Consider the following 16,937-nt stretch of genomic DNA (forward strand, 5'->3'; position numbering starts at 1 on the left):
TGTAAAGAATTAGCTATATTAGCTATAGCTACTATCTAAGAGAGAAATTCTTATACATTAAGCTTAATTATATAACATGGTCCACAAGCGAATGTTCAACACAAGCGAGTGTTCTGCCCTACCACTAAATTTAACTTTAAAGACTATTAATTTAACAACACAAAAATATACTATATAAAATAAACTACTATAGAATTATTTAATATTCTTGCATGTATAAAAGTTATGCCTAGGCTTGTTGCAGCGCTTACAGCGCTGTGCGCGCGCTGCGCTGCTTTTAGCAGTTAACTTCTTCTAAGGCATTTTACTACCTCCTGCTATACTAGTAAGCTTCTAAGTACTTAACTTAAAGCCTTAATAACTTATTAAAGTTTTTTTTTTCTAAATTTACTTTTTTTTACACTGCTTACGCTTTATAGCTGCCTTATAGGCCCTCTCTAGAGTAGCTGCTTAATTATGCTATATAACAGTAATATAAGCTATCTTAGTAGCGCCTTTACTTAGCTGCTTTACTAGATTAAGCATAGTAAAAAAAGATAAATTCTAATGCCTTTAAATCTAATTATATAGTAAAGTTAACTAAGCCTTAACCTTATAAAGATTACTAAGTGTTTAAGCCTCCTAAGCAGTATTTAGTAGTAGAGTAGCTAGCTAATTAGGTAGCTGTATATTAAGCTTTAAAAGCACTAGCTTTAGGTTAAATAGGACTAGTTCTATAGCTTTAAAGCCTACATAGATATTATCTATTATAATTAAGCAACTAAATGCTGCTTTAAAGGCTAGTAGAAAGGTTAGCTTATTAATATAGTTAATCTAGTAGTAGATTAACTAGCTAATTTTAGTACTGTACACACGCTTTAACAGCAAAAAGCAGCTAACATTAAGCAGCTGTAAAATATGTGACGCGTGTGCTAGTATACAGAGCGCTATAATACACCTCTACTTATAGAGCTTTAGGAATTTAACAAAGTAATAGCTTTTATAGCTATTAAAAATAAGTAGCTACTATAAGCTTACTAAGTAATTTTTTATGTGCAGATTAAAGTGCTCTAGCTATGTAATTTTATGTTTATTAGTTATCTAGCTGTTATTACTAACACTAATAGCCTAGTCCTTTAGTATATTCTTATTTTTATACTAGGTAGATAGGTGATGCTTGCCTTTAAAAATTGCGTACAGAGGTATTGCCTACTTATCTGTGTTAATGCCTGCAATAACTGTTACCTATTTATAGTTGCCTAGCTATATAGCCTTTAGCTAATTATGTTTATCTGTGCCTATAATAACTATTTAGCTTAATATAACCTTTATCTAAAAGCCTATCTTGTTAAAATTATACATGTCTTAATCTATAATGCTGTACTTTAATTATGTAGCCTTTATAAGCTTAAACTACTTACTTATAATTACTAGATTTTTGCATTTTACTTATTAATAATTATATAGTTAGCTAAGGTAAGTTTTAACTGCTAGCGTACGCGCAACAAAGTTAGATGGCTAGTTAATACCTGCTAGTAGAGCGCTGCGCTTAGTAAGAAGCTTGTTAGCCATCTCTTATACAGCACCTAGAGTAGGCGCAAATCCTTAGAAATCTAGATTAAGTATATGCTTAATAATTACTTTCTCTTCTAGCTTTGTAAGCTTCTTATTATTAGCTGTACAGTTGCGTTACATAGTTATCCCTACGCGTTGTTAGCAGAGAGCTATTTAATTAACATTGTAAAGTGCTGCAGCGCACCTCTTAGTTAAAAACATGTTTTTATTAAAAGCTTAAATAGCTAGGTTAATTCTAGCCTCTTTTAAAGATAATTAATTATATAGTTGTTAATGCATCGCAGTTAGTAGTAGGTTAGCTGCGTTTTAGTAGTGGGGCAGAACACTCGCTTGTGTTGAACATTTGCTTGTGGACCATGTTACTTAATAATTACTTAGTCTTTATTATTATCTAGCTTTTATAAGTTAGCTATAAAATTAGCTTATAAAGGTTATTTAGTATATTTGTTATTTATTATTTTTTAAGAAACTTTAGACATAGCTACAGCATGTTACTTTAAAAGTATTATGTCTTATTTAAAAGCTTAAAGTATAAGCTATATTTAACATTCTTTTATTACATTTAAATAGTGTTGTTAGAAATGTATTAGTGTAAATAAAGTAGTTTAGCAGAGTTTTAGTAAAAGTAAATAACTTAGGTGTGTAAGCAACTTGCCTATAGTGTATGTTATAAGCTACAGAAGTTAAAAGCTTTTTACACTATATCTTTTACTTTATTCTATAATAGTCTACTATCTGTAGCTAAAGATTAATTAGAGTAATGTATAGCTATTAAACTTAAAACAGGTATTACTCTTAGTATAATTAAGTTGCTAAGTAAAGAATAAGACTGTGTTATAAAGTAATTGTATACAATTAAATATATAAGCTTATAGTGCAAATATAACGCTTTTAAAGAAGTAAAGTAAGGTAATCTACCTCTAGCTCTACTATTAATGTTAGAAGTAAACTTCTTTACTTTATTAATAAAAAAAAATTTGTTATTTTATAGCTAATTAGACTTTAATTTTGCGTTTTTAGAGACTTTTAGTCTTAGCTGTTTTAACAAGAGTACAGTGTAATTTAATTAAATTGTACTACTTAGATAGATCACGTGAGCTGTAACACCTACCTCTCCTCCTCCCTGTCGTACGAACGTACACAAAATCTCACCTGTACAGGCCTGAAATTCGCCCAATCGTACAGTACTACGCCTCGTTGGAAGCCCTGTAAACAGCTGTGCTACGCAAGACTAGCAATGGGCTCTACCACGACAAGGTGTCTTCTCCGCGCACTCCAACGCATTCAAGAAACATGCGCAGTATCATCCGAGGAGAAAACACGCGGTGAGTTTGCAACGATTGCTCAAACAGTCATTAAAACCATCCAAACAGAGCGGAGCAATGCTAGCATTTGGCTCGGAACGCAGTTCACGGACTGGTTCAAGGGCTTCTACATCACCGTGAGTTTTCACGAACAACCACAATCCGTCAGGATAGCATCGCTAACACGGCCCTCCGCACTAGAAACACGGTCGCGGCCTATCCAATATCCGCATCCTTTCCCTTAGCAACAGCAGCTCAATCTGCACCGCCATCCTCGCCCTCCTCGAACACGTCCCCACCGTCACCATCGAAATTACTATCCTAGAATCCGACCCCGTTTCGAAGGCGCGACTATGGCAGTCCAAATCCTCCATCCAATCCGCACCGCACCCGCACGTCGAGCGCCTCGAGATAATCATGGCACGCGATTGCGCAGTCGCGACGGTCGCTTGGGAAATCGACCTGGTTCTGCTCGGCGCGGATCGGATTGAACATGATGGCGCTGTGTCAAACAAAATCAGTTTCTTGGCTGTGGCTATATGTGCGCGGACTTTGAATAAGAATGCTCAAGTTGTTGTCGTGAGTAATTCGGATAAGATTGCGGCGGGAGATGACAAGCTTCATCCTGCGGAGAACACGATGCAAGGGAGATCACAAAGTCGTAGTACGAAGCCAGGGTTCCGGATTTGGAGGTCCAGGTCAGCGTTTTTGGTGAATGGTTTGAGTGGGTTGATCAGAAGTTTGTTGATGCGTATGTACAGTGTATGTTAAGGAGGGGGTGGGATGAGAACAAAGGATGTCAAGAGGGTGGCAGGAGAGATGGAACATCTCGAGAAGAACATTTTTGGGGTGTGAGGATGGGCTGCAGAATTTCCCCACTGCTGACAGTGTATGTACTGAGGAATCCTCGTCGGCGCGGTTATCGTATCTCCAGCAATTGTTCCAATGGCTCCATTGGAGGAAACATTCACTTCCAATAGTTTTCTTTTAGAATTCTAAGAAATCATTCGGCGAGCCTAGGTTGATGTATGTAATTACTATTGATATCAATTTGTAGGAACCAAGATAGTATTTGCGACACGATTGTCGGCTCGAGTGAAGTGCGCCAGCCCAACAACTAAGTACCCATGTCTGCTCCTCAGAATTCTAACTCCTCAGAAAAAACTAACTCTAACCTAATTTTCAACATTATACTTATCACGAAGTTGTTAGACCATGCACACATATATAATGTGGAAAGGGAAAAATTATCTAGAGGTCGGGATTGTTAGATTTGGACAGCATCTCTAGAAGGAGTCATCGAGCCTCCTGAGGAGAACGGCCGGATTGCGATCGTAGTAGCCAGAGCGTTCGACTTCCCCTGCACTGGGGGTCGGTGGCGTCCATTGTGGCGCTAAGCCCAATACAGCCCGATGCACTGCATTGGGCCATCTTGGCGGTAATCCAGCCTGACGGATTCGAGAACTTCGCCATCAGCCAGCCATGGTGTGAAACGAAGTCTATCATTTTGATCAAAGAGGCTGGAATACGGGCAAGCCAACAGCATAACAGCAAAGGTTATTGCTTTCGATCTTGGCAATATGTGAGCGAACACTCCACCCATTCTATTTGGTTGAATTATCCCATTTATGGGAAGAAGGCGCAGTGGTTCTGCCGTGGTGTGGGCCAGTGCAGTGTCAGTGTAGAGCCGCTTTGTGAGAAGGTTATAAGTCTCCCACCGCGCCCGACCGCGAAGGGCAAGTACCGCAGAATTCAGTATCGCGTTGTTTAAAGTGCTTTATTTCCAACCTCGCTACAATGTTTCCCTCCTCGTTCTTCCCCGTGGTTCTTGCCTTGGGAGCAGCATACGCGTCCCCGGTGACCACGGTACCTTCAGCGCCCCTGATAACTCCCGCTCCTCTTATTCCTCGGTCGCTTGGCAGCTTCTTTGTCGGATATGCAATGTTTGACGACGGCTCTAGTACGCGCTGCGCCTTCTCAAACCGCGTCGTGGAAACTAACCTGCGTTTCCAGTTGACACTTATTCATGTCCTACTACCGACACTTCTAGAACATTTACGATCTCATCCAGTGCCTATGCAGGATGCGCTTACTATGCTTCTGACATTTTCACCAATTGCTACTTTAACACGGCGATAGCCCCCGGTGGAGCACGAACTTGGTAAGGCTCGTGAATTAATCCCTCTTGGCGTACCATCAGCTAATCACCATATAGTAACGACTACTGTGTCACGAACCTGATCTTCGCGTCCGCGAGCGATCGATCTCCCGCCTGGATGGTGGGCTGTGCCACACAATCATACGGGCTGAAGTTACTTCACGTGTCAAAGGAAGACCTACCCACAGGAGGCGCCTCGTTGAACTCATTAACACCCACGCAAGCTTCAACATCTATGCCAAGATCTCCCGTGTCAAGTGCATTTCTATCTTTTACCACGGCAGCTTCAACTACAGCTCCATCGCTTGCCACGCTATCGCACAGTACGTCCCAAGATCCCCGGTTCATTCAATGGCAGTGTATCTGACACCATGACAGCAAGCTCCCCCGACCCACCGAAAAAGAACAACGCCCCCGTAATCGGCGGCGCCGTCGCCGGATCCCTCATATTGCTTGGACTGATCGGTGCTGGTGCATTCTTCTTCTTCAGTAACCGTCGCGTCACTGCACCCAACACGCCATATCAAGGTCCAGATCAGGCAGTTGCAATGCCTCCGGCTCCAGCTCCGCCCCAAGCAACGTTCTCTCCACCGCCAGCATACGGTCAACCCCTTTCAGCACCCATACCAGGGTATGGAGACGGGAAGCGGGATCATGTGGCGGAATATAGGGTGCCGGAGATGACACATCACGAGGTTCATGGGCAATCGACCCCCCTGTCTGCGGCGCCGATGCCGGTGTATAACCAGAGTTTGCTGGGGGCAGTGGACCCAAATACGAATCGGAGGAGTGAGCTTTCTTGAGGGCGTCGGACTTGGATTTTGAATTTTACTGTGCGCCTCTTGTATTAGGAGCGCGGGGATAGCGTTCACTTCAGAAAGTCAGTAATGTGGCGCTCTTGATGCATTTCATTTGGCACGATACTAAGTGATCTGGATTTCTTAACCTTTTTTCTACTCTTCTCTTGTTACGCCGTTATTTCCGGCTTGTAATATGTAATATGAGGTGACTGCCTCTTTCCCTAGGTCAAATATTAGAGGTTGGTCGTGTACCATTCAGTCCAAGGATTAAGATGAGTTCGCTGAGACGATGTTGGAATGTAGCACATGAATAAATACGATTGAGTGTAACCGACTAGCCGAACTTGGAGTCCAGGATAAAGTTTCCCATAATTTTGTTCATGTGGACCTATAGTTCCTTTAGGAATAGCACCGGATCAGCTTGCTTTTCGTCTTCCTTCGGGACATGCACAGTTTCCTGGGTTGGCTAGGCTTTTTCCCCGTGCCCGTGTGCTGGCCCCAGGGACCCGTCATGCCCTTTGGTCTTCGATGCGTGGTCCTTCTCGATATCATCTGCTTCCATTTGTGTATCATCCTTTCCGACGTCAAGACATGCCAGGTATGTGTCCCACCTGACCTGGATGCAGAAAGCTGTTTCAGCTCCTCTGCGTACATCCAAGCACACTAGGTGTTCCCCCTTTTCATTGGCGACTTTGAGGACCACAAACCCGCTATGAAGCATGGTAGAGAGCGAGGTGGGCTTGTCGATGGCAGTGCCAGCATGGGCAGGTCGTGGGTGGCTACCTACCCGCGCTACCCGCTACCCGTGGGTGATGGGCGCTCATGGGTAGGAGCCTCAGACACCAATCTAAGCCTAATCAGGTGGGGCTTAACCCAATGGGGTAGTTTCGGTGCCAAGACAGTGTATTAAGGCAGTGAACACTAGTCGCCCGCCCATCCCTTTTATATGCCAGGTAACGTTGGCAAAAAGAGCTAAAATCTCTGCTGCACCTACTTTAAACGCTTCTTACTAAGACAGTGCTAATTCTATTGTCGCAGCACCTAAATCCTTATAAGCTACTAGGGATGTAGATCTATTTAACAGCAGAGGTGGCTAAGACTCTTCAGAATAGCCCTTTATATCTTCTTAATCCCCTCTATAAGCTCTAAACCCAAGAGGATCTTCTCTCTAGCAGGTATTCTTATAACATATTAATAAAACTATTGTCGCATACAACTATCCGCCTATATATATCCTTCTGCTGTGCTAGCTAGAAGGTTAACCTTTTAGCAAACGCAACAACTATCTTTAGAGTAACATTATTAAAGATTATAAATGTATAGACTTATAGAATAGAGCAGGCGTTATTAAAATTAGCTAGCATGCAGGGGGCTTATTAGAGGATTGTGAGTATAAGATTACTAAAAGCGCAACGTTAAGTTTTAAGATGAACAACGCTCTAAAGGCCTTGTTTAGAGATTAATTTAGTACTAAGATAGTTAAGTAAAATTTTAGAGTAAACCCACTACTTTTAAACAACTTTGTAATAACTTTTAGACAACTCTTTTTACTATACAGCGCTAAGCTGTGTTTAGAGTAGATTGTTTCTAATTTAGCTAGGCAGATTTAATAGAGAACTCTAGATAAGCTTACCTGTTGCCTGTCAACTAGGCTCTAGTAGCCCATACTTTTATGCCATAAGTTACCCATGGGCGCCCATAACCTATAGTTATTCTACCCATAGGTAACATTCCCGCCCATGCTGGACACTGGTCAATGGAGAACCCGCTATTGTCACCTCTGAGTAAAAACATCCCGTTGTAAGGTCCTCAGGTAATCAGGATATATCTTCGCGCTTCTTGTATCAGCCCTGCTATAATGATCTGGGGCTTGATGCTCGTTACATAACTGAGGTCCTTTACGCTTCGGCATACAACTCTGTGACCAACGAAGTCGTGCCATGGCCGTTCTGAAACCTTCCCACTCTTGCAAAGGACCACAATAAAGCAGATAATGACTCATATAAAAGAGGTGGTTTAGAACAGATTGACTCCCTTGATGGATTCCCGCACAACAAACGGAATAGCCATGCCTCCAAGGATCATAAAGGCGGAGATGATGAAGATCGTCCAAACGAAGAAGGTGCAGTCCGCTGATATGCTGTCCTCTGATAAGGCCGCATTTATTTCAATTTAAGATAGGATAGTAGCTTGTTGTACATACTTGAACTATTTTACGTAGTAGACTTTAAGTGCAAGAACAACTCTGTTTTTTATCAAGTTAGCCTAGTGTTATATTAATTAGAGATTTTATCTAGTTTAGTAGTAGTGTACGTTGCCTAGGACTTGTATGAAATTTTTATATATATTTATACTAATATTAGTGTAGGTATAACTATAGCTTTTAAATATTTTAATAACTTTTTTATTAAAGTAATGTAACGATTCTCATGAATCGTTCCATCTCGGGTCGCCCGGAACCTATCCGAAGGGTCTCCGTATCGGCTCTGACCCTGGTTCAACCCTGACTTGACTCTGCCCAGCCCCCTGCTGTTACCCTTATTCCCTTATGTATTTAGTCGCACCTTGCCCTGTAGCTAGCTTAGTAGTTTTCTAATATCCTTTTGTACTAGGCCTATAGGTGTTAATGGCATTCCTAGGTTCAGAGTCCCCACGCACTCCTATATGCCTCTGAGTGGATTCCCTCCGCATTTAGACCTATTGTCTTGCCTGCGCTGTTACATTATATTAAAAAACTTACTTTTGCTAGTAACAGCCTTGTACAATATTGCACTAATTGTTTGTTTAACTACGTCTAAGCCTAAGACGCGTCTAATTTAGTTTAGGTTGCAATACTTACACACTGTTATATTAAACTATTTAGTTTATAGACTAGATCCTATTAACCTCTAGTTAACTAAAGCCTTTAGGTTTAGAACTTCCTATCCCTATGTAATTAGAATTGCCTTTAGAAAAGTTGTAAAGAATGCGCTAAGGTAGAAACTTAGAGACTACTAATAACCTATTAGGATTAGAGACAACTGCTAATGCCTAACTTTTAACCCCTAACTACTAACCACCACCCTGTTAACAGCTAAACCTGCGTCTGCGGGACCTAAAGCTAGACCCACCTGATTTAGAGTTGACCCCTAGCAGTATATCTATGCTTAATTATAAGCACAGCTTAAGCAGCTGATCTACTAAAACACTGCTAGGCAACCTTAACCCCTAACTACTAAATCACCCTTAATAATGCCTTAAATCACCCTTGCTACTCTAATAGCAAGAGACCTTTAAGGCACCCCTAACAACGCCTAAATGCTACTATACTAAACGCACGCCTAAGATTAATAACTGCACAGATAGCAATAAACAAAGGTCTTAATAATTAACAGGCTAGACATCTATACAGATCACTATTAGAACAGGCGCGCATGGCGTTGGGTATGGAGGACTAGAGTTGGCAACAATCAAGTCGACTTGATAACTTGACTTGATTAACTTAATTAATAGCTGTTAATTAAGTTAATCAGCTAGGCAAAATTTACTAAGTTAATTAAGCAAATTGTGCCTGCTTAATTAACTTAATTAACAGACTTAAATCCCTAGGATCTTAGGTTTAGTGGGGGATACAGGATCCTTTAGTGTGCGGGAGTAGTAAATATAGTATGAGGCAGCTCAGCTTTAAGGGACTTTAGAGTCGTGATAGTTGCCTAACTAGGCTTAGCGCCATATATCTGAAATTCCTCAACCCGCCCACCAACTTACCTGCCTCTACTACGTATACAAAGGCTGGCTAGACAACTGCCACCTTAGCTTTCAACGCTTGTGGGCAGAGTTTAAAGACGCCGCCTCTCCCGTCAGTACTCTAGAGCCTCCGCCGAAGAAGGCAGGTACAGGGCCAGCTGGGAGCCAGTCAGATTTTATGAGAGCTGCCCTACAAGGTGATGACGCCTGCCTAATTGCGCGCAAACAGGGACTCCTCTAGTACAGGTAACTTAATTATCCAGCGCTTAAACTTATCGCAGCGATAGGTTTAGAAGCGCCTTAGCTTAAAGCCTACAAAGTTAGCAAAAAGTCCACGTAGTGACGCCATCTCTCCTAAAGACCTGGAGACCATCTATAAGATATACAGCAGTTAATTTACTATGTAATCTATTAATTAAGTTAATTAAGTTAATTAAGTTAAGCCTTATTTATGCTATTAAGTTAATTAAGTTAATTAAAACGTGCTAGATCCGTTAATTAATCAAGCAATTCACCCCGACTTGATTGACTTGATTGTTGCCAACTCTGTGGAGGACACTGCTAGCAGTGCGAAGGAATACTTAGTAAGGACACCTAGCTAAATTAGACTAGTTTTGTTTTAAGAATGCAGAGAACATAACAGCAATACTTTATACTATAACTACTACTAATAGGGACTATTAGTCTACAGAGGGGGGGGTAGTGTAACAATTCTTATGAATTGTTCTATCTTAGGTCGCCCGGAACCTATCCGAAGGGTCTCTGTATCGGCTCTGACCCTGGTTTAACCCTAACTTAACTCTGCCTAGCCCCCTGCTGTTACCCCTATTCTCTTATGTATTTAGTTGCACCTTGCCCTGTAGCTAGCTTAGTAGTTTTCTGATATCCTTTTGTACTAGGCCTATAGGTGTCAATGGCATTCCCAGGTTCAGAGTCCCCACGCACTCCCATATGCCTCTGAGTGGATTCCCTCCGCATTCGGACCCATTGTCTTGCCTGCGCCGTTACAAGTAAGTTATAACACATTAAAAGGTAAATAAAGTTATTTTATGCTATAAAGTATAAAAGAAATATTACATTTAACATAAAAAAAGCTTTTATAGTTATAAAAAAGGCAAATTTAAGTTAGCTATTAAACAATAAGTTAAATATAAATAAAATAGGCTAGAATAGCATAAGATTAGCTACTACATAATAAATTTAACAACACTATAGCTACTACTACTAGTAGAGTTACTAAGTTAAAACTTATACTATTTATAAAGTAGATATTATAGATTATATTTTTTAAATTAATTAATGTAGATGTTGTAGAGTAAAATATAATTTAAATGTAAAATGTTGTTAAAGTAGACTTGTTACTTGTGTAGCCTACTTGCTTGTAAAATACATTCAGGTACACTATAAGCAAGTTGCTTACACACCTAAGTTGCTAACTTTTACTAAAACTCTACTAAACTACTCTTTCTATACTAATGCATTTCTAATAACACTACTTAAACATGCTAGAAAAATGTTAGATATAGCTTATACTCTAAGCTTTTATATAGAATGTAACACTTTTAAAGTAATATACTATAGCTATGTATAAAGCTTTTTAAAACATAATAAATAACTAATATATTAAATTACTTTTATAAGCTAATTTTATAGCTAATTTATAAAAGCTTAATAATAATAAAAAGTAGGTAATTATTAAGCATATACTTAAGCTTTATATGTAAGAATTTTCTTTTTAGCTAGTAGCTATAGCTAATATAGCTAATTGTTTACACGCTAAGTATAATCTAAGCTATATTAGCATAAACTAGCTTAGTATATTTATAAAGTGTTATCTAAAGCTTAAAGTAAAGTTAAGTATAACTATAACTATAAAAAAGCTTTTTATAAAGATCTTAAAGTAATTTAAAGCTAGTTTAGCCTTATAAAAAATATTAAAGCTAAGTATAGCATTAAGAATGATAATATATATAATTACTTACTTTTTATTATTACTTAGCCTTTATAAGTTAGCTATAAAATTAGCTTATAAAAGTTATTTAGTATATTAGTTATTTATTATTTTTAAAAAACTTTATACATAGCTATAGAATGTTATTTTAAAAGTATTATATTTTATTCAAAAGCTTAAAGTATAAGCTATATTTAATATTCTTTTAGCACATCTAAGCAGTGTTAATGTACTTTACAGGCAAGTTACTTACACACCTAAGTTGCTTACTTTTACTAAGACTTTACTAAACTACTTTTTCTACACTAATATATTCTTAATAACACTACTTAGACATACTAAAAGAATGTTAGATATAGCTTACACTTTAAGCTTTTAAATAAAATATAAAACTTTTAAAGAAACATGCTGCAGCTATATATAAAGTTTTTTAAAAAATAATAAATAACTATAGCACTAAATAACTATAGCACTAAATAACTATAGCACTAAATAACTATAGCACTAAATAACTATAGCACTAAATAACTTTTATAAGCTAATTTTATAGCTAACTTATAAAGGCTAAGTAATAATAAAAAGAAAGTAATTATTAAGACTATACTTAAGCTATATACATAAATTTTTTTTAAATAGCATTTATAGCTAATATAGCTAATTCTTTATATGCTAAGTGTAATCTAGGCTATATTAGCATAAACTAGCTTAGTACATTTAAAAAGCATTATTTAATGCTTAAAGTAACATTTAAGCATAGTATAACTATAAAAGAGCTTTTTATAAAAGTCTTAAAGTAATTTAAAGTAAGTTTAGCCTTATAAAAAAATATTAAAGCTAAGTATAGCATTTAAAATAATAACATGTATAACTTTAGTAAAATAAGCTTTATTATAAGCTAAATATTTATTAACTATACTTACACTTAAAACTTTACTTTAAGCTTTAAATAACACTTTATAAACATACTAAGCTAGTTTATGCTAATATAGCCTAGATTACACTTAGCATGTAAAGAATTAGCTATATTAGCTATAAATGCTATCTAAAAGAAAAATCCTTATATATATAGCTTAAGTATAGTCTTAATAATTACTTTCTTTTTATTATTACTTAGCCTTTATAAGTTAGCTATAGAATTAGCTTATAAAAGTTATCTAGTGCTATAGCTATTTATTATTTTTTAAAAGACTTTATACATAGCTGCAGCATGTTTCTTTAAAAGTTTTATATTTTATTTAAAAGCTTAAAGTGTAAGCTATATCTAATGTTCTTCTAGCACATCTAAGTAGTGCTATTAGGAATGCATTAGTGTAAAAAAAGGTAGTTTAGTAGGGTCTTAGCAAAAGTAAGCAGCTTAGGTGTGTAAGCAACTTGCCTATAAAGTACGTTATTAAAGATGTATTAGTATAGAAAAGTAGTTTAGTAAGGTCTTAGTAAAAGTAAGCAACTTACCTATACAGTATGTTAAGTTATAAAGTAGATATTTTTAATTAGATTTTTGTTATTCTTTAATTAATAAATATAGGTATTAAAGAGTAAACTGTTTGCTTGTGTAGACTAATTACTAATATAGTACATATAGCTATGTACTAAAGCTAATATACTATTACCATAGAAGTGTTTAAGGAGTAAGAAGTAGGCGGCATTAAGTAGCTAAAGTAGGTGTAATAAATAAAGAAGTATTACACATTCTAGCAAGCCACAATTAGGAGGTCGCAACAGGACAAGAATAAGATAGACGCTGTTAGCTAGAGTGGTGTGAAGTATTAAAGAGGAGATTGCTAAGCTATTTTTAGCAAGGTTTTGTTATTCGTGCATGCTCGAAGTGACTGTAAGCTAACAAACCCAGAGAAAGCCAAATAGTCGCGCCACAACACCAATTGCCGGGCCTAGCGGAGCCAGAATAGCTTGAGTTGAGCGCGAAAATGCAATATAGGGGGCTATACCCCAAACACCCTGTTCCACATACTTTTGTGTCGCTAGCATCTAGTGCAGCGTATCTTCCGCGAAGAGCTCTAAGTAGATGCATGCTCAAGTACCTCGTAAGTTTGTGAACTTTCAGGTAATACAAAACCTCTTTGGTTAGAAGGACATACCTTATGCCACCCCCAAGGCATGGCCCAGAATTACCTCTCAACACGACATCACGAAAGCTCCCGTTGTCCACTCAGGAAGCCGCTCTACAACCTCAGCATCAAGAGAACTCAAAAGCATCGCACTCTACGTGCAATCATGATCCTGTCAAAATTCCCGTCTACACCTCCAGCTGTAGCGTCATTCACAACGGCTATACCAACCTTGTCAACGTCACCAAAGACATCCCGCTGCTTCAAGCCTGATAGTCGCAAGGTAGTGCCAAGGAGAGGAGGGGGGGTTTAGCAGAGAATAGCATAGCAAGTAGATGGTGAATTGTGGGAAAGGAAGGATTCATTGTAGGAAGGATTGTAGCTGCTGGAAGGATGGGGAAGTGACCCGGGACTGTGAAGGCCGCGCGGGATAGTACCTAAGTAAATGGAGAAGGAGGCAAATGTACATCTAGAGAAGGCTGCAAACGAATGGTGAGGGAGAATATCATTCTATGAAAGACGCTGGGGTGGCACAGAAAGGGAATGTGATGTTCGCAAAACAGAAAGGTAGGAACAGAGACGATAGTACGGAGTAGCAAATCGACGGGGAGCGGGGACAGAATAGCAAGGGGTGCAGGGTAATCCACAACCGAGAAATTCAGTGCGTGCGAAAAACATGGGCAATTTCTAGTCGATAGATTGCGTTAGAGAATGTCACTACACAAGGCACAGCCGTGGGCAGTGTTGGGCCAATGCCATCCACCCTAGTACGGAACGTTGGCCCCGTGTGGCCGCCATTTCGCTTCACAGCCCTACGTGCCTTCACTCTACTGCCCCTCATTCACGAGCTGCATCCTTCACCTTCATCTCTAATTCCCTCTCTTCCGTTCTTGAACGTCCTTGTAAATCGACGACATGACACAATTGGGCATAACGACCATCGTGGCTGCCGCTGTGGCCGCCTTCATCCTCTTTGTCGTGGCGTTAATTTCCAATCGACGAGAAGTGTGGAAGCTGCAAACAGCTAAGGCAGTGAGTTGAGCCCGCCACTCGAATACTCTCACGATTAATATGTTTCGCTGATGATATTGAGCCCATGCCAAAATTTCACCCGCTATTTGGTCATTTCGTCGCGCTCAAAGAATGCATCCAGGCTCTGCCACGAAATACGACTATGCACGTCGTAGTGCGGCGTATGGCGAAACAGTTCCCGAATGGCGTCTTCTATCTCAACTTGTGGCCGTTCAGCAGGACCCTTATGGTTGTTACCAATCCATTCATGGCGTCCCAGGTCGAGGTTGCTTTCCTCGACAAACCTGCCGCTATGTGTGGTACCTTGGAGATCATCAATGGAGGGCCATCGTTAATGACGATGCACGGGAGTGCATGGAAGAAGTGGCGGGGCCTCTTTAATCCCGGCTTTGCTGCTGGCTACATGATAGGGCTTGCCCCAGCCATTGCAGACGAAGTGGCCGTCTTTTGCAAGCTGCTGCGCCGGCGCGCTAGCGAAGAGAAGATGTTTCAACTAGAAGAATATGCATTGCGACTCACATTCGACATCATTGGTCGCGTGACCCTGTGAGCTCTCACGCAGCAGCGCTCCGAGTACGAAGCGTTTACTAACATCTGCCTCAGCGATGCTCGTCTCCATTATCAGACACAGGGGAGTGCTCTTGCAGACTGCCTCCGGAGACAAGTCTACTGGACTCCGTTTGGAACTACCTTCAATCCATTTCGCCGCTACCTCAGCCCTCGACCCCTGGTCCAGAAGTACAACAGCTACCGTATGAATCAATATCTTGGCCTAGAGATCGACAAGCGATTTAAAGAACTAACACTGTCCCGTTCAAGCTCTCCGAAAGGATCGCCGTCTCGGTCTAGATCTATCATCTCGTTGGCCATGGACAAGTACTTGGAGGACGTGGGGGATACTGGAGAGCTGTCAGGGAACACCTTCAAGGAACTTGCCAAGCCTCAACTCCGTATGTTCCTCTATGCTGGCCACGACACGACAAGCAGCACGCTCCTGTACTGCCTCTTCTTGCTTTCTGGCCATCCTGAAGTCTTGTCCAAGGTTCGCGCTGAACATGACCGGGTGTTCGGTTCTGACTTCTCCATCAATCACATTAATGAGGTAATCCACACCGATCCCACGCTTCTAAACCAAATACCATACACATTGGCAGTTATCAAGGAGGTCCTCCGCATCTTCCCTCCCGCAGCAAGTCTACGTGAAGGGTGTCCAGATCTCAGCCTTGTGGACGAACAAGGCCATCAGTATCCTACTCAGGGATGTCATATCTGGGTGCTCAGTCTGGTTATGCATAACAGCCCTGATGTCTTCGTAAGGCCAGAGGAATTCATCCCAGAACGATGGCTAGTCGGCCCTGAAGACCCTCTCCACCCCAAGAAAGCCTCTTGGAGGGCATTCGAATGGGGCCCGCGCAACTGCATCGGTCAGACACTTGCGCAACTTGAACTCAAAGTTGCACTCGTCATGACTTCTAGAACGTTTGATATCACTCCCGCATACGACGAGTGGGACAGACTGCATCCAAGGAAGGGCATCAAATCTGTTGACGGAAACAGAGTATATCAGGCTGAAATGGGTGGCGGTGGGGCCCACCCAGTGGATGGGTTTCCAGTCAGGGTTACCATGAGAGACTAAGAATATTCTTTTCCTTTCTATTACCAGGGTACACGTTGAAGTGTCTGTTCTGGGACAATAACCCGGCAGGACGCAACGTGCAATAACGGTAGTGGACTCTTAGTTGAGTAAGAATATCCCAATCTAAGGGGAAAGGGAATCAATCGGCCAAGGAACGACCAATTTTGTGCATAGTGAGGTACCTCCTCTCATCATTTGTCACGTCGACCGCCTTTTCTCCCACCCGCGCCCGAGCTTCCTGCGAAGTTTCATACTACCATAAGCAGCTTACGGCCCAAGATTTCTAAGGTGCTAGTCGGGCGTTATAAATTCAACCGATGCGTGCGGCAGCGAATCTCCATAGCCGAGCAACACCAGTAGGCTAGCCATCAGCCTTATGTGCATTCGGGCGCAGATGCATAGTCAGTAAATGCCCGTTCTTACGGGTAAATCCTTTGTAAATCCTTTCCTTACCGCTCAGCACTTAGATTTCAGTATTTCATCAACCTACTCCGACACCACTACCAATAATAATTCCACCTTTCACAACGGCGAAGATTGTGCGATAGGCGGTGATCTCGCGGATGAAGCAGCTAAGTTGTCGGACTGGGTTTGTGATTGTAAGGGGTAGATCGTTCGGTGCCGCTTCTGCCTCGCAGTTCACCCTGAGACAACGCCCAAGACCCCATTCCAGCCTTCTTGATGACCAAGACTGGATAACTGGTGATAAC

The 16,937-nt window shown here is 40.5% G+C and overlaps 4 protein-coding genes across 4 annotated transcripts; all 4 read left to right on the top strand.

Annotated features, from left to right (window-relative positions):
- Window positions 1-2,757: 2,757 nt before the first annotated feature.
- BDR25DRAFT_381179 (uncharacterized protein) lies at window positions 2,758-3,979 on the top strand (the record flags this gene model as incomplete). The annotated part of the gene is made up of 4 exons (XM_033697697.1): window positions 2,758-2,879; window positions 2,928-2,995; window positions 3,060-3,556; window positions 3,916-3,979. The coding sequence occupies exons 1-4, from the start codon at window positions 2,792-2,794 to the stop codon at window positions 3,977-3,979; spliced, it is 717 nt and encodes a 238-aa protein (XP_033541242.1). The 5' UTR covers window positions 2,758-2,791.
- A 676-nt stretch (window positions 3,980-4,655) lies between these two features.
- Window positions 4,656-5,819, top strand: BDR25DRAFT_319265 (uncharacterized protein; the record flags this gene model as incomplete). Its single annotated transcript, XM_033691809.1, has 4 exons — window positions 4,656-4,818; window positions 4,998-5,019; window positions 5,074-5,339; window positions 5,395-5,819. The coding sequence occupies 4 exons, from the start codon at window positions 4,656-4,658 to the stop codon at window positions 5,817-5,819; spliced, it is 876 nt and encodes a 291-aa protein (XP_033541243.1).
- A 1,736-nt stretch (window positions 5,820-7,555) lies between these two features.
- On the top strand, window positions 7,556-8,328 carry BDR25DRAFT_361673 (uncharacterized protein; the record flags this gene model as incomplete). The annotated part of the gene is made up of 4 exons (XM_033696459.1): window positions 7,556-7,589; window positions 7,630-7,751; window positions 7,791-7,943; window positions 8,287-8,328. 4 exons carry the CDS (start codon window positions 7,556-7,558, stop codon window positions 8,326-8,328), a joined length of 351 nt encoding a protein of 116 aa, XP_033541244.1.
- A 6,321-nt stretch (window positions 8,329-14,649) lies between these two features.
- BDR25DRAFT_296798 (cytochrome P450) lies at window positions 14,650-16,227 on the top strand (the record flags this gene model as incomplete). The annotated part of the gene is made up of 2 exons (XM_033688956.1): window positions 14,650-15,137; window positions 15,195-16,227. Exons 1-2 carry the CDS (start codon window positions 14,656-14,658, stop codon window positions 16,225-16,227), a joined length of 1,515 nt encoding a protein of 504 aa, XP_033541245.1. The 5' UTR covers window positions 14,650-14,655.
- Between the last annotated feature and the right edge of the window lie 710 nt (window positions 16,228-16,937).

The sequence above is a fragment of the Lindgomyces ingoldianus genome (assembly GCF_010093535.1).
Source record: "Lindgomyces ingoldianus strain ATCC 200398 unplaced genomic scaffold BDR25scaffold_46, whole genome shotgun sequence".
Classification (NCBI taxonomy): domain Eukaryota; kingdom Fungi; phylum Ascomycota; class Dothideomycetes; order Pleosporales; family Lindgomycetaceae; genus Lindgomyces; species Lindgomyces ingoldianus.